At 43.1% G+C, this 22,242-nt stretch overlaps 1 protein-coding gene across 2 annotated transcripts in view; it reads right to left on the bottom strand.

The window, feature by feature from the left end:
* Positions 1-22,242, bottom strand: part of rnf43 (ring finger protein 43) — a 79,931-nt gene that overhangs the window by 11,327 nt on the left and 46,362 nt on the right. For both annotated transcript variants that reach the window (XM_023418135.2, XM_023418134.2), the window contains exon 2: positions 17,583-17,696. In XM_023418135.2, the coding sequence (XP_023273903.1) occupies positions 17,583-17,696 (114 nt within the window). The remainder of the gene's footprint in view (positions 1-17,582; positions 17,697-22,242) is intronic.

Consider the following 22,242-nt stretch of genomic DNA (forward strand, 5'->3'; position numbering starts at 1 on the left):
AGATTTGCCCACTGGACAGTTTACTTGTAAGACTGAGGGGTGTAGATATCAGAATCAGCTGTTGGCTTACTTCATGTAAAGTCTTCAGTGTTCACTATAAATAACTTTACCTTCAAAGTGACAATATGACATGCAAACTGTTTTAAAGCTAATTATTAAACAAGACTAAGAGTTTACCGCCACGCCAGCAGCTTTGATGCTTTCAACCAGGTCAAATCTAAATTTTGACCCGATGCCGGCGACAGATGGAAAGTTAAGACATCACCAAAGTTATTATAATTCATTCAATATTGATGAGATATTGTGGTCTGGACCAAAGTGGTGGAACCACCAACTGACCAATTTACAGACCAACATAGCTATATTTATTTTATTTCATTTGACTTTTTCATCCACCTGAGTCTATTTCTCCTGCTGAAAGCTCCTTTCTCCAGTGTCGTCTGCGGTTTCTTTTAAATATTAAATTATATTAACATTCACTGCTCAGCACGGACGTCCAACATTTTGGACCTGATTCAAAAAGGACTTGTAGGAGACCGACCAGTACTTGATGAACAAACAGCTGATAAGGGCATCCATATAATAATAGTGTAAAAATGTAATACATCTGAAGTTATAGAGACTAATTCTAAAAACACTTTGTTTATTTTCTAGTTTATAGTTTGTAGACCTCCTGCACAGTAAAATATTCTAGTTAACCCGGCGACAGACAAACAGCTGATCAGTGTAATTTCTTCTGTGGCTGATACGTTCACATCCACTCAAACACACTGAGGCACAGACCTGAGAGTCAGACTCGTGGCAGTAAAATGGAACCATCTCCTGATTTGAGTGAGTTTGAGCTGGACCTGGACGGACTCGAGTCGGGTCTCAGGTCTGACCTGAGGATCTGTGACCCGTGAAGACCTACTCATCTATCTTGTATTTGCCCAATGTAAAAGATAAACAGGACTACAGTGTATTTATGTACAGATGCAAATTATGAATGTAAATGCCTTACATATAAATAACGTACAGTATATACAAATAAACAGCCAATAAACTAAAACATTAACTTATTTATATATTAGTATAGTAGAACTGTAGTGTACTAGAACTGACGACTGTGGACACATGGATGATTTGAAGTCACATGTCAAAGTAATATTATATATAACAAACAGTATATTTAATATTATATATTTCTTTCAATTGTCATAATTAATATTTAGACAATATTTAGACAGTTCTTTGACTAATTGGCAAAGAACATACTGAGCAATAAAGTTTAAATCCTCCCACTGACGATATTCCCTTTACTCTTATATGTTTTCTAGCCAAGCACACACATATAAATGTTGAAATATTTTGGTAAATTACATAAAAAATAACCAAAAGTACAAGGCCTTGCTTTAAATATTGTTTCCCTATCTTTGAAGCTGTGTATTTAAGTCTAATTGTGTGTGAATAATTGCTGTATGTGTGTGTGTGTGCTGTGTGATTGCCGGGTGCCGGGTCGCCACCGGCTGAGCGGCAGTTAAGTTGGTTGGAGGAGGGAAGGGTGTGGCCCTGCTGGGTATCCATTACTCACAGGGGTACTTTGATGTGGGGCCGCTGGAGGGGGGGTGGTGGCAAGTACTGAATGAAGAGGAGGGGAGGCAGAGGAGGGGAAGCAAGTCAGGGCAGGTGAGCAGATTCTACGCTCTCAGGAAAAGTATTGAGCCCGAGGGGGTGGGACTGAATCACACACACTCCTCCTCCTCCTCCCTCTACCTCCCATTCATCCTGGCACACACACACACACACACACACACGCACACACACACACACACACACACACACACACACACACACACACACACACACACACACACACACACACACACACACACACACACACACACAATCCAGAACCTGGGCTTGGCCACCTTTCTCGTGCAGAGGAGAGAGACATACTGGAAAAAAGTTATGAACCTGATCTGCCTGTCTGGAGGTAAGAGAGGTCACTTCGAGAACTCACAGTAATGAAGTTCACTCCTCCCTCCTCTCTCTTTCTCTCTGCACTTCCCTTGTCTCTCGCCCCCTCTCCTTAGCAGGCGCTGGCTGCACTGTGACACACATTTGAAATGCAAAGCACAAGTTGACAGAGAAAGACCAACGCCATCTGATACACTATCGTTCGCTAAACACATCCTCGAAACATCAAAGGGCCGGGCAGCGAGCGCCTGCAGCCGGGGGGCAGATGAGACGGATGTGGCCGCCAGTGACAGTGGTGATGATGGAGCAGTGAGGCCCGACTCCATCACACACACACGCCAACATGTGACCTTACATATCGCTGTTTAAACCCAGCGAGGCCAGGGCCCGGGCGCCGGGAGTGTTAACAGCAGGTAAACATGTCAAGAAGAAGAAAGAATTAAAAAGAGGGTTTTAAAATCTCACCGTCATCAGCTGTGCCGCTGCTCAAAGGAACAGTTCAACATTTTGGGAAATATGCTTATTCGCTAATGCCCGTATGCAATAGAATGGTTAGCTTAGCTTAGCTTAGCACAAAGACTAAAAGCAGGGGGAATCTGCTAGCTTGGGTCTGTTGAAAGGTAAAAGAAAAAACATCCGTAGTTTAATCTTCATATTCAGCGTAAAGATGTGAAAGTGGTATCGATCTTCTCATCTAACATGAGGCAAGAGAGCAAGGATTTCCCATAATGTAAAACTATTCTTTTTAACTCAGCTGCACCAGAGTGTTTTTACCAAACCAACCAGCTAGAGAGCAACCTCAGTTATCCAGGCTATCCGTGCAGATTCAAAATCAGGAAAGAAATAATGAAAAACATGCATGTGCATCGATGTCTGCCACAGTGTTGGAAATATTCAACAGAATTTTATACTTGGGGGTTTAATAGTCTATCATACATGTTATGATGTTAATAATCATTACATTACATACTGTCGGGCTGTAACTCATTTAATTAGTTAATTTACTTAGTTAAGTGTACAGAATATAAGAAAGAGCTCACAGTGACATCTCAGTGGTGAAATCAGTCATTTCCCTGTTAACAAAGTGTGAACTTCAACAAACTGAACTTCTGTTTGATTGTTTTATGAAATGTCTTTTTTTTGCATCAGACAGTTACAAACTCATCTTCTGCCATATAAACACAAATGTGTAAAGCCTATGTTTAAAAATGCATCTTGATTTTACCACAACCACAGTCCCGGCTTCTCCAGAAAGGATACAGTTCAAAACTATGACAGTGAATAGAAAGATATTCTTGACATTGTCGATCCAACAATGTATTACCGACACTGACTCTCGCCACACTGAACCATCACTATAATTAACTAAAGCTGTGTAAGCATATGAAATAGTTCTAAAATTAATTACAGTGGTAATTATCACGACATACTTTAATTATGGCAGTACCTGACTTTAATAGGTATAATTAAGTAAACCGCCTGGATAGACGGCAGCGGGAGAAATGTAAAGAGGGAGAGTTAGATCCCTGGATGTACGTGCTCCTCTGATCTCATTGGGAACGCAAACATACCGAACCCCACCTCTAACACTCTCTTCTCACGTCTGCAAACATCTGGAGAGGGCCTTTGTAAAACCTCAGCTGTGAAAGTTGCCACATGAGAAACTGTCCGATCCCACAGAGGAGCCACTATCTCTTTATTGTTTGTATTGCACTCAATCAAGAGATTCAGGTAGGAATAATCCTCCTTTGAGTGGGAAAAGACACCCCCTTTTTTATAGGCCTGGTATCGGTATGTTGATACATTCCTGCAGTACTGATGAAGGAGGGAAAGTGTCCTGAATTATTTCTCTCAGTTTGTGGCTGGCAGAGGATTTTTTCTCTCACCAACGGGCGGCAACACAGAAACTCAGGGGAAGCCAATTAGAGGGCCTTTCCCGGCCTTTTAAGAGGCAGATAATGTTCTTGTTTTCATAAAGCATCCTGTTATTTAATCAGGCCTGTAAGTGAGAGCCTGACACCCCTCCTATAGTGTACAGCAGCCTCCCCCCTCTCCCTCCCCCTCTCCCTCCCTCCTTCCTATCATTCCTGGCCTGAGCCCTCCATCTCATTCAACAGCTCTTGTAAGCCTCCAGGAATTCATTCTTGGAACAGGCCGTGCAGTAAGCCGTGTCTTTCTGCAGAGCAAACACACACACACACACACACACACACACACACACACACACACACACACACACCCACACCCACACACACACACAACCAGCCCAGTGACAACTGAAGACACAATGCCTGTAAATGAGGGAAATCTAGACACATATGAAGTTTAAAAGACTTGTTTGATTTCAAATAACAAGAATACAATACACTCCCTCATGTGACGCTGCTACCGCTGCACAACCACTATAAATCAATGCACATGACATTTCACTTAAGTCAGTGTGATGTTTGTTTATGGAAATAAGACTAAACACATCTTTGACATTTATGTTAGATATTTACATGCAGAGATTTTACTGGTTCACACCCAAAGGTGTCTACACTGTTAAATATAGGCACAGACATTTTTATTTTCCTAATTCAAATGATTGAGGAAGCAACAGAAAGGCTTGTAAATCATTCATTCATTCATGGTAGAGGAAGACGTTTTCACAGCTTTTACACAGTGTAGAAATATAAATACTGTTACTAGTAAACTTACATAGTGTGAAGAGTGGTCTACAGTATATTCCTCTATAAACGTAATAAAATAGCATCAAACTCAAGTTCAGTGCATGTAACTCAAAAGTTTACATTACAGTAGTTAACACTTAAAAATCGCTCTATGCTAAATGCTAACGCCAGCATGCTCACATTGTCACACAGACAATGCTGACATGCTAATGTTGCAGAAATGTTTACCATTATACCATGTTAGCATGCTAACATGTGCTAATTAGTACTTAACACAAAGTACAGCTGATGCCGATGTGTCCAATCCATTCAGTCCAAACCACAAATGTCAGCCTCAAGGTGGCGCTAGAGGAACAGCCAGAGGATCACCAAATGTCAATAGGATTCCTCCCAGGAGGAACATGAAAGCCCGAAACAAAATTTCATAGAATTTCAATGTATTGCAATTGCAATGCATGTTGAAATATTTCGATCAACTGACCATCATTCCTACAGCTACAGCTTAAAAATGTGTTACAAAACTGGTTCCTGCTAGTTGTAGAGTTCGTGCTATATGATTAAGTACCGGAGTGCACCTATGATGCCTATGACACCTATGACCATGTGTGCACACACAGCTGTGTTGTGGCTCGTTTTTGATCTCATTTTTTATGTAACCACTGTTCCAATAGAGGCAAGTTGACACACATTAGTCAACTATAACTGACCACATGATCAGACGTTAGACTTCATTATGAACAGTTACTGTGTTGCTTAAAGGCTACTAGTGTTGAGCCATAATAAGCACCCCTGCTGTGAAAAGCACCCCCCGTCTACATTTGGTGTTATTTTATCTTCAAACTCTTAAAAACGCACATGAATTTCCAAATGCGAAGTATTCAAAATGCAAATACTATTTATACTATACTCTATTTTTTCACCTGGGTAAAAAAGAGTGGCAGAGCATCGTCCCAGTGCGCTCTGACAGAATCGTGTTCCATCTATGTCTGTGAAGTGAGTCCTGGACCATACATCATCTCATGTGCACCCCAGATGACAGGCACACAGAGGCCTAGACAGACTGATACAGCAGGGTCACTAAAAACTTTTTTGAGGGCCCATCAGTCCACTGATGCAGCAGCCCACCGGGATTCGCTCCTGATGGCCAGCCTGACTGTGAAGGGTGTTGTTTCGACCTGGGTAGTGCACACCTGCAGTATGCTGGTGGTCGGAGTGAAGATCAGTGGGGCTTTAAAAATCTATATAACTAATGTTTGCTAGTTAAATCTATTCTTCTCTCTCTTCTCTTTCTTCTTCTTTTCTTTCTCTCTCTCCCCTCTCACTTCAGCCGGGTGTAGCCATGTGTTTCCACGATATCCATCATTTCAAATTAAAAGCCTCCTACAGAGTAGTGTAACTGTGACTTCATGACATTGCACCAGCAGCAATAAATTTTACAGTGGTGGTCTGCTGCTGCTGCAAAATATATATAATGGAAACACTGGATTTAATATCTGATGTTCACACAACCAAAAAGAGGTTAGTGGGTAAGTCAGTGCATGTACACCTGTATAGCTTGGGGCCAGAGCTTGACTTTACATGGCCTCTAAAACACTATTCTTATAAAATGTGGGTCAGTATGTATCTAAAAACAAATATCATAAAATCTCAAATTAACTATGCTGGATAGCTGTTGAGCATTTACCCCATGCAAATCTAAAGCATGGGGTAAACGCCTAAGCAAGTCTAAATAGTCTCATTGTATCCTAGTGAATTACATACTGTAGAGGCACACTGTCTGCCCTGTGAATCTGTTTTGTCAAACCCCTGTTAAAAGCCAGAGAGGGGGCACTTGGCACAAATCTACCTGAGTCAGAGTTAAACAGGTTCACACCGCAGAGGAAAAACAAGAACCCACTCCCTCCGCCTGCAGTGGCGGACTCACAAGACCTGTTTGCTGGTTTGCTTTAAACTCTGGGAGATGCTTAGTGCTCTCTTGCTTGCCTGGGGAAGTAGTTATTGGTAACACAAACCTGTCTACTTTCCACTTCACTTTCAGCAGCGTGCCCTTGCCCAAGCCTGAGGCGAGCCAGAAAAAAAAAAGGAGTCGGTAAAAGAGACAGAGACGAAGAGAGAAAGAAAGAGAAGGGTAAGACAGGGAGAAAGTGAGACAGTGTAGGGTGAAGGGACAGGGGGAAATGTCTTCTTTTATGGGAATGTTTCACTTAATCTCATAAAGGCAGCGTGAAAACCTCCATCTGTTTGCAGAGCAGTTCAAAAGAGACTCCACATGCCTCCGCTTGCTGCTATATAAAAACAACATTCTAATGCAGATCTTAAAGAGGGCCAGCGGCTCAGCCTGCACAATGAAACTGGGATGAGCCAGATGAAGCGATGGAGGATGGGAGGGTGGAAAGAGAATTAGGTAGGTAAACAGAGGGGAATGTGCGCAGCGGAGAGAGACTGGCGACGACAAAAAGGGAGGAGAAAGACGTGAAAGAGTTAAATCAAAGCAACAAATTTTCCTGTCAACAGTCCTGTTTCTGAACTGCCAGACCTGACCTTGAAGCGGCAGACAGACAGGACCGGTATGGGTCGCCCTCTGGCCTCGCCTGCCACTCCTCTGAATCAACCCATTCACCTCTCCACCTCTCTGACTCTCTCCTGCCTTCTGTTCCCTTCTCTTCTCCCTCTTCATGTTTCACCATGAGGCTTACCATTCGCCTTTGTCATTAATAGAGGAATGTCCTGGCGAGAACGGCATCTTGTGTTTTATTGTGGCTCTGAGCACAGATTCAAGGGCAGCACCTTCACATTCAGGGTCTGCGAGGACAAAACTCTCCTTCGCAGTAAAACCTTCGAAAGTAGGTGCACGAATCATGAATCTGCTGGCTGAGGAAATGAAAAACAATCCAACAGATTAGTGATAAATAATCTGCACAAAGGTGCATGAGACTGCAGTGCGATGCCTCTGCAGTCAGGTTTTCCTGCACACTGGTGCCTCTGCACACCTCCAGGCCTCCTCTCCCCACAGCCAGGGCAAGACCAGGCCCGATCCCATCTGCAGAGCTATTCTGACGAGCCACCCCTCTAAGATTCTCTCCAGGGTTCAAACTGTTGGAAGATCAAAGGACTAATACAGCAGTAATAATAAGTTACTGCCCTATGAACGCCTCATTCATCAGGGAGAGGCAGTGATATAGTACTGTTGTAACTGCAGGGCCATTAAGCACTCATCATATGATCCTATTTGCCATCCCCGCGTGGAAAAACATCTCCACACTCCACCTCATTGGCACGGCTGCAACCACACCATCTCCCCCACCTGTCCTGCAGCCAGCTCAAGGTGTCTCCCAGCCCTGTGGGATGGCGGTATTTTAATAACAGAAATTTGGCACAGACTCGTATCATCTGGGCTCTGTCTCTCTTTATGAACATGACACGGCATTCTATTTTTAGGTTTGCATCTCTCTCCAATCGTCTGCGCCGAGCGCTGACAACAGTCTGATGAAACCCTGACCTCCGCACGCTCCCTTTGAAGTGACAAGAGAGAGATGTGCCGCCCTAATATGAATGCCTTGAGATGCATTCTTGAATACCAGGAGCAGCTCTGCGAGAGGGTGGCGTGCTCGCCCTCAGGGAGCACATAACCAGCTTAGCGTGCATAGACGCTCACATGTGCAAATGCACAATGTGTATGAATGTTTGTATGTGTGCAAAACCACAAATACACTATTGCTTTTGAGAGAAGATATTTTTTCTCTTCTGGCTTCATCAGAGAACAAGTGTGTCCAACAGCCGAGATAATGTGCAAGTTAGCTCATTTCAAGGTCATTTGCATGACAGTACACTGTGAATCATTTCACACCGGTTCAACGTTTAAAACAAAGTGGGTTAACTGAACGAAAGTTGAATAATCAGCACAAAGCTGTCTCCTGAAAATGAGAAAACTACCGAGTTCAATTCAGTGAATTTGATATAACAAATTCAATAAACTTAAAGCAGTTCAGCAACTGAATCAACGGCTGTTCTGCGACAGTGACAAATGATACCGCCAGATTTACTTTGCTCAGTTTTAAGAGTAAACATGTGAAGTTTACTAAGATTGGGAATGAATTTTTACACTAACCTTCATCACACTTTTATTATTAAATAAAATAGATAATGAAAACTTCTCTTAGCATTTATTAAAGACACACGGCGAGTTTCCGTCACGTACCATCATCTCCAGGTGAGGCGCTGGAGAGGGAGAGGGGAGGCAAAGATACTGCGTGATTGGAAAGAGACAGGTGTGTGCAAAACAACAGGGATTTAATAATTTGGCCCATTTACAAGCACAGAGTCAACAGGTGGATGGTACTTTAAAAACCTTAGCATCTGATTCTAGCAATTAACGTCAAAATTCATTATCTAAACTATCAAAATCTAAAATATCTAAACGCATAAATAGTATGTGATGGGCCTATTTTAAGATTCATTATGACTTACACTTTACATCAATATAATTATCTCAGATCTCCATCAAAAATCAAATTAGAAATCATTAAAAAAAGATGCTCATTATGCCCAGAACTTGCCTGACAAACATCAATGAAATCCGGTGACAACTGTCTGATCATCCATGAGTTTGATGCAAACATGAACTGATAGCTCATTCAGCAGAGTTTTAATGGTGATAGTTTGCACAAATGTAAACAAACAAAGCTATAGCAAACTGGATGTAAGACAATAATAATAGGATAATAGGCATATTTTTAAATACATATAGAATTATTATTTAAAAGAATAATAACTTTCAAACTGTCAGATGAGATTACAGCAGTAAATTTACTCATATATGCTTCATATATACTTCTTTCATTCATCATAGTTATAAGTTATCATTATATTCCAACAGCTTCTACACTGGAGAGACACTTCCCACTGAGCAGCATCTCACTGTTTGTGTATTAAAGGTTTGTGGTGATGCTGTTGCTGAACTCAAACAGGAATGCAGAATCAGAGGCGACGGTGTTTGCTCACCATGCTAACAGTAACCATGCAGAGTCAGTACACAGCCAATGTGTCATCGCAGTGAGGAGAGAGAAAAAGGGAAGAACAGAAAAGTGAGAAAGGGGAGCAACAAGCTGCTAATCACCAGTCGCTAGGAAAAGACAGCCAGCATCTGAAAACATCACCTCTCAAAGCAAACAACACATCTTCCAGATTTTCTGTACGTGTGCGGAGGACAGTTCGCTGTGCCATCAGCTCAGAGTCAATGTTTAGCTTAGCAACGCTGGCGAGAAACTGACGAGACATGGGGATGAGAACTGCGGCCACAGCTGGGGCGTGTTATCCTGAAAATATCCTCAAGGAGTAACACGCACATACACGCACACACACACACACACACACACACACAGGCACACACACCTTTAGGGAGAATTTTATTTAAGTTGACAGGATGAGTGGAGAGTGTGAAGCAGAGAAGCAGACCCTCTGCAAATCACTCACACCTCATTGGTGGAGTGATGACAGCGCTGAACTGAGCTGAACGACAACAACGCTGCAGGTCAAGGTGACATCTGTTTAGCCGCGACGTGCGGGCCTTCCTCGTCTCCGAGGTTTGAGTCTCACTGTGTTGTGATCGTCTCAACTTGAAGACCCGCAGTTAAAATGCTCCTTGTCACCTGCAGGTGGAAATGTCTATGATTGATTAGGGATAAACCAACTGATATGCTTGCTCGCTTATACTTGTGTTTGCAGCTGCCTTGGGCGGCAAATGTTGGTTTGAAAATGGAGGAATGCAGTGGTAAGATGCACCTTTTCTCCAAAATCTGATCTGTGGTAAAATTATTTCTCTTCAATATATCTTCTCAACTCATGGCTCCAAAGGTCAAAAATATCTCAACAAGCAGCCCAACCCACCTTTCTACCCTCCAGCGAGAAAGTAACCACACTGTCCTTTTGTATCTCACCTGCTCACCTGAGCAGACCTCACACAGGTCACCAAAACCACTGCTCCAAAAAACAGACATGACAATGAAATGAGTGACGACAAAAAGAGCAATGCACATTCCCACCGAGGAGGGAGACCTGAAGTATTCATGTAATTGTTGAGCAGCTCACAAAATCTCAAAGTCTTTGCACAGAGCATGCAACGTTGAAAAGTAAACCACTGTACAGGAGTTACTGCCCCGCCCCATGTCTACGGACCAGCTGGTGACCTCGGCAGCAGCCTCTGATAACGGGGCACACCTGACATCAACAACACAGAGCAGTATGAATACAGCGACTATCTGCACCTAATGAGCACAAAATCCTCCTGAAACTGTGTACAAGGCCTCCCACACACGCTGAGGTGAACAAGCAGCAACCCACGGTGTGTTTCTGTGGCTGGAATGTGAATAACATTCCTGTTGCTCAGGACTCTTCCTTGTCCAAAATATTCTTTGGACCGAATCCCATGGGAATGGACTCTCCTGCTCGTGTGACGACAACAGAAAACTTATCACGCTGTTTTCCTGTCCATGGAATTCTAACACAGCAGATACTTCATGCGCATCAATGACAACTGGCTGCTGATTTTCACTCTCAAACTTTGTTCCAGATTCCCCCATTTGTCTTACTGTGGGATACAGTCGCTCATCACAACAGTATTTTACTCTGATACCGTGCCTGAGCACATGTCTGCACTTCCCTTGACTTATTCTTGATGAATTCCACAAACAACAGGGCTGACGGACCAAAACGACAGTGTTTTTGGTTGGAAATGAGGAGTGGATAAAAACAGAGTCAACCTCTAAGTGTAAGTTCATCTCTTGAAGAGTGGAAAATATATCATTCAAATGAACTCAAACTTTAACCTTTTAATTTCTGCTTTTTGTTTATGATGCACTGGCTCTCTCCTCACCCTGACACAGTTTTCACTCTTACAATGAAGAACAAAGATGATGACTCCAAAGGCTCCAGCTGTGCTAGCAGCTCTGAGAGGCAACATTAGCATGCTATGCTCGCAAGGACAATGCTAACATGCTGATGTTTAGTAGGTATAATGTTTGCGACTACTTTAGCTTAGTGTGTTAGCATGCTGACATTTGCAAATGAGAACTAAACACAAAGTGCAGCTGACATATACACAAAGCCTGACTGACGCAGGAAGCAGTCGTATCACTGTGTGTAGTGGTGTGTATGTTGTGCTAAATTATGAGCAGGGTATTGTAAATCTGTGGATTTAGCAAAGATCATTCATTTGAAATCACTTTTTGCTGATATATGTGTGATATATATGTGAGTGAGGGCACTGCAATTTTAATTTAAGGCATTATTTTTGTTATTTAAAGAAGCTGAGAAAGGCTATACTCCTTATCTTGAGATAAAAGAGCTTTGTTTTCTCAAGATAAAAAGATTATTATCCTGTTATTTCGAGATTATGGGATAATCAATCCTGACAATGGGATAAGTAGTTATTTTAATTTGAAGTAATTTCAAATACCACAGTTCCTTTGATTTTGAGGTGATTATTGGCCACAGAATGTTTTGTGTCACAAGATTATTATTGATTGTTAACACATTGAATAATCAACATAGTCTCCTACTACCACAACCTTCGTACTAGTGTGTGGATACATGTAGAAAACAATGCAGCAGCAACTCTGTCACAGCCGATGTTTGCCAGGAGCGTGGTGGGCGTTACGATCCTGCTCGTGTAGGACGCTGGATAAAGGGAACAGCCTGACAAAGGTGCCCATTGTTTGGCTTTATTAAAAACCCTGAGTGTGGCTTCTCTTTAAATACCTGCATCATCAGGAAAATACCTCTACAGTTAGAACACCGTCTGTCTCAAAGACAAAATAAATACGAGTCCTTGGAGATAGGCTAATCAAACTACAAATTACATCATGGGTACAGTAGGAGCCTTAATGAGTGTACTGACTGAAAAGAAGGCAGTCATTAGGCTGCCGGAGTCAAGGCTAAGTACTTCCTACTGAGTTATCTCCACATTGATATGGTGAGTTAAGGCAGCACCTAACTTTAGCAGCAGAGGAAATGGGAGGGAGAAGACTGTGTCGTCAGGGTCAAACAGGCACAAACAGAGGAACGTGGTTAGTTAGTCTTGTCTTTTCTAAAGAGAGAAGGAATGACGCAGGGCTAAAAGGAGGACATGTCTGAGAGGCGCAGAAAAACAGAGTCTGCAGCTAAAAGCAGGAAAAATATTTGGGACACTTGTCAGTGCTTGATATAAAGGGAGGCATGAAAAATTTAAGCCCAAAGCTACTTCTTCATCGCTTTTGAAGCAGTTGCATTCAAGATGAAATGATCAAAGCAGTGTAAACCTATCTGACAAAGAGCATAAAGAATATGACCCTCAGGATAACAGGAAGAAAGGGCTTGTACCTTTCGCTCAGAGGACTGAGAAACACATTCTGAAATGTCCCCACGTGGTTTTCAAACTTTTTATGCAGTGATTTATGGCTCATCTCATATTGGAAACAGTAAAAATGCAATGGTGTGTGCGTTTCTTGTATGCTTCAAAGATTAAAAAGAATAATTTAAGGTGCATGCAGTGGTTTAAGAGGTGCATGGTCCTTGCCGGTCGATTAGCAAAGCATGGCCAAGGTTGCAAAAGTTCCGAGTCCAGCTTTGACTAAAAGAAGAAAGAAACAGAGAGTCATAGTTTATCCCTTTGAAGACAACCATGCAACTGTCTGGCACAGACACGCAAATAATGAATTTTCTTGGGAGAGAAATCAAAGCGAACCCAGAAGTCTGCTAACACTGACGCATTTCATACCGGCCAAAATGTCCATTGTGTACCTGCTGCTTTTTGCATTTACTCTCAAAAGCTGAAATTTCCCCCTTTTTCCAGATGTTCCCCTGTGTTCCTCCTCCTCGACTTGTCTCCGATGAACTGGAGACGTTGGACTCGGCTACTGAAGGAAAAGAAGCCAAAGGCAGCTGCCATTGCGTTTCCAGTCCCTGTCTTTGCTAAAAAACAGCAGGCAGGAATAGCCTGAGGTCAGTGTCACCCCCTACAGACAATCAGACACGAGAAGACAAAAACATTGTCATGAGGGCCGTGATTTATTCCTCCCTAAACGGGCTTCCCCTGTTTTCAAGCACTTCCTGTCCCTGGGACTACTCTTCCTGGCCCGAAAGCTTGGGCCACAGTGGAAGACAGATTTGACCACAGTTGGAGCAGTTTTTATGAGTTGTACTGGACAAAGTAGAAATGTTGTTATTCATTCTTTAGTTACTCATTCTACAGCCACAGCTTTTACAGGTGCTGCTGTAATACTGGCAACTGTTCGTCAGGAGAAAACCAAACTCCAGTGGCCATTATGAATCAGAAGACTCTCAAATATGACAATTAATTACACTTTTAATTGGATAATTTAAATGGTGTTTAAAAACATATATAAAGCTTTTTTACTTTTTCTTTAATCTCCAGTCAGTTTATGAAAACTGGAAATGCTTTTTGTTTTTCTTTTTACCAAAACTTTTGTTTTTTCCAACTCATGTTGCAAAATGCTAACGCTAACATGCTCACAATGGCAATGGTTGTGTTTATGTGAGGATATAATGTTGACCATGTTCACCACCTCCACACTCATCAGCCAACATCCTCTGATCCATGAACATCTGTTCAAAATCAGACAAAAAAAGATCCACGTATGGCAAGTCAATGTGATCAAAGGTATGATACCTTTAGTATTAGATGGATGCTGCCAATCATATTATTTTGTGGCAGTTACACTAAGGTATCTTATTCAGTTTGACAATCAGATAAAATAATGACACGTGACTGACAGTCTTTAGATCCCTAAGCTCACCTCTTCACAAAGTGGCCACCTTTATAATAGCTTGAGAAAGGTTTGATTTGAGATAATGTGATCCGATAACACACACACACACACACACACACACACACACACACACACACACAGGCATTTAAACATGAGTACTGTAGTTAAAGAAAACAGGATTACTGTACAATTAGGTCAAAACCCTTTGTATCTGAGAGGAGCAGAATCAATAAGCAAAGCAAAACAAGTTCAGACACGGGCCAAAACCTCAATGACTGTGAGAGCTGTTTTCACAAACCCATGGCTTCTTATTGACGGCGTTACGGCAGTGTGAGCGGCAGACAGTCAGCTCAGCGTGTCAGAAAGCACAGATTATTTATTCAGAAGCGAGGAAGCCTCGCGTGGAGTTCAGAGCAGCCCTCCTGTCACCGCTGTGATGCCTTTTCTCGTTGATTCATGTGTTGCTCTGTGACTTAGCTTGAGAACCTTTCCAGGGCTTTGGCATAAACAGAAAAGCCAGGCTGGCTGGTGGAAAGCAGACAGATCACTTGTACATGCTGGCAGAGAAAGCCCGTGGCCTCTGCTTGTGTTGTGTTGTGTAATGATGCAAAACCACTGGAGCGGTGGACGGCTTTGATTCAGGCATTTGCATGGAGAGAGCTGTATCTGAAACAGAGACCAGTAGGAAATAACTGCACGAAGCAAAGATTTGGATACTTCCAATTTTAGATTTCACTTTTTTAAGTTAAAATTCATTTAATACTAAGTCATGTGGGCATAGTATATCCCCATCACTCTAGTGATTCATGTCCTCATATGAGCCTGATGTTGCCTCAAGTTAGAAAATTGAGCCAATAGCAATTAAACAAGCTCAAGGTTAATGAGCCGCAAAACTAATTAGTAAGTATTTAAAGATTTTATATGAGTTCATTTAGATCAGGGTGGCATGGCGGTGCAGGTCAGCACTGACACCTCACAGTAAGAAGGTCCTGTTTACATGTTCTCCTCGTGCCTGCGTGGGTTTGCTCCGACAGTCCAGTGTCAGCTGGGATTGGCTCCTCCCCCAACAGGGTGAGCAGCACGGCAAATGAATGAATAATTTAGATAAGTTTAACATCGTGCTGCATCTTATTCGCAGGCTACAAGACCTTATTGATGGAGGATGTTGGGCTCTATGTCAAAACATAATACAATAAATAAATGAACAAATAAATAAGGCCCTATTTTTTATCGAATATTCTCCTAAAAGAGACACAATGCCTTTTGTAGTAAAGATGCACATACGAAATTATCGTTCACAAACTTTCAAATATCTGAAACTAAAAATGAATGAATTTAAGGAGAGTTAAGGCGAAACCAAACCTTCATAATGTTTAATATCATAACTCCTATAATCAATTCAGCTTCAAAGTTTCACCGCAGTGCCAGTGCTTCTTCAAGAGAAACTGCTCCTCTCATACAAGTGTGTGGAAGTGGGTGAGAGGTGGCCAGAGGAGCAGAACGTACCAGGAGGGGGCGATGGTTAAAGGCTTAATGCACAAATTCAATTTGAGGGTATTTGGAGAAAGCTCATTTTTCATCTATTAATTTGAAGATGTCCTGAACTACACAGCACACACATCCTAAAGCATCAACTCTAGCTTCGACTTCACAGCCTGTGCAGAGATACTGTGAGACCCGTCCAGTAAAACAAGGAGCATTAGAGAGACGGGCCAAACTGCTGCAAATCAGCGAAGGAATCTCCCCGCGATGCCGGGGGTAGGAACCTCTAAAAAAAAACAAAATAAAAACAAAGGACAACAATGAAACCTAATCCTTCAAGGTTCTGAGCTTTGCTTTGTTTGGTTTACAGTCTATTCTGAGTGTATGTGGTGCAACATGAACCCTCTGCGGCCATCGGAGTATCTATAGATCAGTGGGGCGGTCTACAGTCAGACTAAACTGTAAACAAGTCCCATTCAGAGAGCACGGCTGACCCAGCACCGCACATCCCAAACCGTCTGATTCATCCTCTTCAAAAGGCCCCGGAGCAGACTCCTCAACAGCTGCATGATGAATCCCCAATAAATCCACCACAACCAAAAGCTTTGAATCTCACTAAGGAAGCGAGGATGCAGGTGGCTGGAGTGGCGTTTATTGCATCACATAGTTTCCAGACGACCAAAACAACAAGAAGGACCCCCTTCCCCTCCCATCCTTCCTCCCTCCTTCACTTCTCCTGATTTCAAAGGCGATCTGCAGGGAGGGAGAAAGCACTCGGAAGCAACAGCCTTTTGTTAATGGGTACTTTTGCATGAGGGAGAGACCGTTTTTTGTTTATGGGACAACACAGTGTTGCCATTAAGGCTTTAATCAAAACTGTTTTCTAGAGTCAGCCTTGAGTGACACCCCTCTTCCCCCGTTTGGTTCCCACTGAAGGAGCAACAGGAGGAGGAAGAAAGGAGCGGGGAAGTGTGGGAATGTCTCTACATCGTCGCCACGGTGGGCAGCTCCTAAACATGGCTTTAAATTAGGGGAAAAGAAAACACAGGCTAAAAAAAGGCAGTCGCCTAACTATACTCCTGCCTGCTAATTTGTCACCACTTGAAAAACGAGGAAAAAATAGCAACAGTTTTAAATCACACTACTTTAAAGTTAGGATATGCCAGCCTGTGTGTATGGTAGAATACTTAAACATAAGGGAGATTTAGGTCAAGTCCGTTGCAGTTACACATACATCTAAACCATTGTGGGTGGAATCTATGGAGCTCTGGCTGCGTTCATATTAAAGGGAAGCAGAAATGGAGAACACCAAGTGTCTGGTTCTGGCTGGCTGGCTGACTGGCTGGCTGGGATCGGACCAGTGACAGCTGGGACTTGAAAGCCTTACATCCAAAGCCAGGGCTCACTGCCACTTGCTACATAGCAGCGCTGAGCTAAGCCCGTCCCCTCCTGTCCAAGCCCTCACTCTGAAAGATCCCCATCCTGAACAAAACATTAACCTCCTGCCAAATGATTCCCTCTAAAACCATCTTCTCTTTAAAGTCTTAATCCAAGAGCGGAAGGGGCACTGGAGAGGAGACAAGATGGCAAGATGGTTTATCTGTCTGCTGCCATGTCTGAGAGGGGAAGGGGTCACAGAGAGGGGAGTTTCTCAGAGAGTTTAACCAGCAGAAATGCATGAAGCAGTCGAGGCCATGCCTGGACGTACCTTGTCCAGCAGCGGCAGACAGCGGGGGACCCTGTGCTCCAGCTTGACAATGGTGATGAAGTCACTCTCTTGTCGTTCATCCTCGCTCGTGTTGCACAGAAACAAAGGGTGATACTGCGAAAGAAAGTGACACAGAGAGAAAAAGGTTACGAGAGGAAAATAGGCAAATAACAGAAATTTAAAACAACACAGATGTTTCCGCTGGGATCGTTTTTCTGGTGTGGAGATTGAGAGGAACACAATTTTTTTTTTCTCTTTTTGCAATGCCCACTGCGCTGAGTTGTAGGTTTGCAGCGTTCATCAGCGCATCCACAGCTCCTTCACCACATCACAGACGCATCACAGACGCATCACTTTGTTGTTCTTTGAAATTATGAACTGGTCTGAAAATACTTCTTACGTCTTACTTCAATACGTCTTCAGAAGAAAACAAACATATGTGTCTGATTCATGTATCATTTTAAAATATTGATGATTTTTTACAGTGACAACAATGACTTTCACAAAACATTATGAAAAGTTACATTAAACTTTGTTGTTAAATGGTAAAAAACCAAACCAGCTGACCACAGTGAAGAATCAGTACAGAGGGTGGCATGCTTGAATGGGCTTTGGTGGAGACTTGCAAAAGTCTTTATTCAATATTGGTTATTTAGGTTTTGATTTTTGATTAGACTAGTTAAAGGGAGTATTTGTAAGTTTTCTTTGTGGTTTCTCGTCAGAGTGGTTTGTGGTGATTGCCGCTGGACGAGAGCTTCAGCCATTGTTGCGTTGAAAGACCTGAGGTTATAATACGTCCTCTGAGCAGCGCTACATCTTCAGGGCAGAATAGAGGCTACAGTGAGTCGCTATCGGAAATGTAGCATGCTAACTTCAGTAGAAGAATAGATGATAGAGGCACTGAAGTGCCGAACGCTGCAGTTCCTCTAATGACCACTAGAGTCTGGCTCCAACAGTGAGTCAGTCCCCATAGACTCCCATGTTAAAATGTCCAACTTTACAGCAGAAGCAAACATGTTCACAGACTGGTACAAAAACTGTTTTGGTCTCTAGAGCTAATTTCCTCCTTCATGACACCTGTTTAAATAACTCACCTGTTTACATTCCATTAAGGACTAAAGTTATGGAGGATTGAGGGCGTGGCCTCTTTGAGTGACAGGTGGGTGAGTTAATGCTTGCAACAACCCCGCATGCACTGAAGTCTCAGCTCCACACATGCCCCTCCTCTTTGCCCCTTTTTTGGGAGTTAGGGGTGGAGTAAGACACTGCCAAGATGGTGATGGTTGAGCAGCTCACTCTGAGCTTCAGAACCGTTCTTCAGACGTCACAGAGGCTACGTCCATCTTTATTTACAGTCAATGGAGTTAACATTGGGGTTGCTTTCCACCACTGAAGACTCTTGGCAAGTAAAGGAATGAAGTTTGATGCTGACAAGTAAATTCTGGTAAGTAAACAGCTGTTAATGATAAAGTTAGCTATGTAGCAATAGTAAAACTTAAAGGAAGAAAAGATTTTTAAAACAATAAATGTAGAAAAGAATAATGATATTTGTCCTCTGGTGAAGAGAGATAGAGGTGTGTTAAAAACAAACTACAGCTGCAAACCAGTGAGACATACGAGGCAGATATCACTGACACCTTTTCAAGTCTTACAGTATATACATGTATCCATATGCACCTAAGACAATTGCCAAAAAAAAGATTGAACCCAAGAACCAAAACAATGTTCGAGACAACTTCTTAAACGACAGTCTAGACAGAGAATCCAAAGTTGGTTTTCACACCATTAGAGAACAACAGTTGACTTGAATGAAGCTTTTATGTGTTAAATTAAGGCGTTTCCTTCCCAGTTAAAATCAAGAGGAAAAACTTTGGCACCCTACAAAATCAATTACATGGATGGCGATGTTCACTCCCACTCAAAGCCTTGAGGACTGAAAGAATGAGAGATAGTCTTTGTTGGAACATTTGATCCCCTCTGAAAGGGAGGAAATTCGTAGCTGCTGAAAGGCTGCATTTAAGAGCTCAAGGGATAGCAGCAGTGTTTCCAAGTTACAGACAAGCTGTCACGGGTACGAGGGGTTGCACGGCAGTCAAGGAGGGAGCACACCACTCCTAATACACCCCTGTGCATCACTGATTTGCTCACATAACATCAGTGAGAGCACCCACCAGTACAGTGCTCCTAAATCAGTCCTTGTTGCAGCTCGGAGATTACCCTGCAGCACCCAGTCTCTGTGCTCACCCACACGCCAGCAGAGCGGTCCCACCCTGCCCTGCCCTGCACAGGCCCGTCCTGGCCTGGTTCTGCCCCGGTGGGCCTCTTCATGTGGCTGTGGGCTGAGTTCATGGGGCTCCCCCTCATCTCACCCAGCGGAAATCCCTAAATTAAAAAGACCCAAGGGTGACATCAACAGCTGGCACCCCGGTCCTGGGGAATTGACGTAATGTGCTGCAAAGGGCTGGTGCATGTCTGTCAGACGGAGAGAGAGGAGAGGAGAGAGGAGAGACTTGGGGGAGTGTGGTGGGGAGGGAGATAAAAGCTAACTAGAGGTGCGTGGTCAGTGGGATTGGAGCACCTGGTGCAGGGCGACTGTGTGTTGCAGGAAATTCACATACTACACGTAATAAAAACAAGAGCAATGATGAATCAAATAGAAAAACCTTTAATGTCATAATAACCATTAAACTATCGGCTGCACTGACTGCATTGTACCACCTTAAAGCTAGGTGGTACTAGTTAGCACTCAAAGGGGGGAAGTCAAGATAGTTCACTAAAAGTAATGGATGAAACAGCTGAAATAATAAAACTACAACAAACATCTGTCAACATGTGCAATTCAGTTGTAAGAACAAATATTAGAATATCGGCTTTCATGTAGTTTCACTGGACGTCAGCTCTGAAGTCCATGGACATGAACACATTTGGAAAATGACAGGTGGCGTCGAAGGAGGTGTGCATAAGCTCACGGTTGACAAAAACCCCCGGGAACCATTGCTATGGAGAATTAAGGACAGGGTCACATGACCTCAGCGGGTGAAACCTTGGAAACGAATCCGAACCACCTCACTCCAGCTGAAGGTGGAGGTGCCCTGTGTGTTTCTAGGCTCTGGCGTGTCTGCTGAACGGCAGCAGGACAACATGAACCCCTGGCCTGGGCTGCATGCTGCGCTGCCAGCTGCCTCTTCCAGTCTGCATTTACTAGGCACAAATTAGAGGCCTACAGTTGAACTTGGCCTTTAACAAAGAAAAAGAAAGAAAAAAAAAAAAAAAAATCCTTTAATGGCACTATTTCACAGATGCCATGACCTCTGCTCTTTTTTGCTATCGGTTTGTGGGAAATGTGTCGAAAGAGCGACGTTCAGTCAGAAGAATCAGGTTCTACAGTGAAATGATGACGTGTGTTTAAGTCTTTAGGCCGACCTGATTGTGTTTGGATCTTGCTGTGATATTAAACATGTCGATGCATGGGGCTGTGCAATCATATCTAATAAAGCAGATAATAATCCCAAAGCTGAGCCAGGAGGCTCAGGAGGAGCGGCTGCTTTTAGCTTCCTCTGTCTCTCTGAGGCTCTGAGGGCAACCACCTCCATGGTCACGGCGTCTATGTTTTGCATCGTTGACAAGACTAAGCATTATCTTCTATTTTAGATATGCCCACACCACTTACATTCAGATGGCTGTGAACACTCTCCATGTGCCACCATTGGTGCCATCTACCACTTAGAAACACGCTGCCGCTGGACTATAAATGGCAACCAGGACAGACTGAAACGTCTTCATTTGGTTTTTGTATGGCCCTGAGAAAAAGGGGCCTGGGAAACCAAATCACTGAGTCTCCATTTCACAGGGACTAGAAACCACAGGGCACGCAAACAGTTCCCCACAGACTGTTAACAATGCTCACTCCTCCGTTCCGCCTCCTCCTCCTCATCTGTCTAGATCTGTTGCAAAACGGACGGGGACATGTCCCTCGGTTTCTTTGTAGCCACGATTAAAGGCATTCCTTTGCAGCTCAATCAAAGACTACCCCAAAAATATTCCAAGGCAAGAATCTAACAGCCTCAAAAACAAATACATGGACAGAAAAAGGGGAAAATAAATAGTAGCTGCGGTGAGAAGTCAATAATATTTTTTTTCCCTTCGCTTAGCCCTGCAGATCTTCTTTTTTCATCTGCCAATAATCAGCAAGAGAGTTTTCTAGTTCATCTGCTGCCAGCAGGGAACCAGGCCCAGGCAGTTATGTCAGTGTGTGTTAGAGGGGGGAAGCAAAAAGAGCTTGCACCTCTCATCAAGCTCCACCACTCAATTACCAGCCGCTCAGGTCAGGAGGCTTCTGAAGAGCTATTGGCTGAAACGCTACATGCAACATTATCAGAATGGAGCAGACTGGTTTAGTAGGAGATGAAAGAAATACATCAGTCTGCGATTATTCTATCACATATTATAAATCAAGACTAAGAGTGACGAGGGCAAAAGGTTTTTTTTAATGGATCTCTGCCTGAGGCCTGGAAAGCCTGCCAGGTTAGTGCGTATCAGGGAGGAACTGAATCAACTCTGCCACATGCAAGCTTGCAGACACACACACACACACACACACACACACACACACACACACACACATTTTTATTTTAAGTCGACTTGTCCTGACTCCTTTATT

Source organism: Seriola lalandi, unplaced genomic scaffold (assembly GCF_002814215.2).
Source record: "Seriola lalandi dorsalis isolate HSWRI2012SDOR001 ecotype SW California unplaced genomic scaffold, Sedor1 jcf7180002054581, whole genome shotgun sequence".
Taxonomy (NCBI): Eukaryota; Metazoa; Chordata; class Actinopteri; order Carangiformes; family Carangidae; genus Seriola; species Seriola lalandi.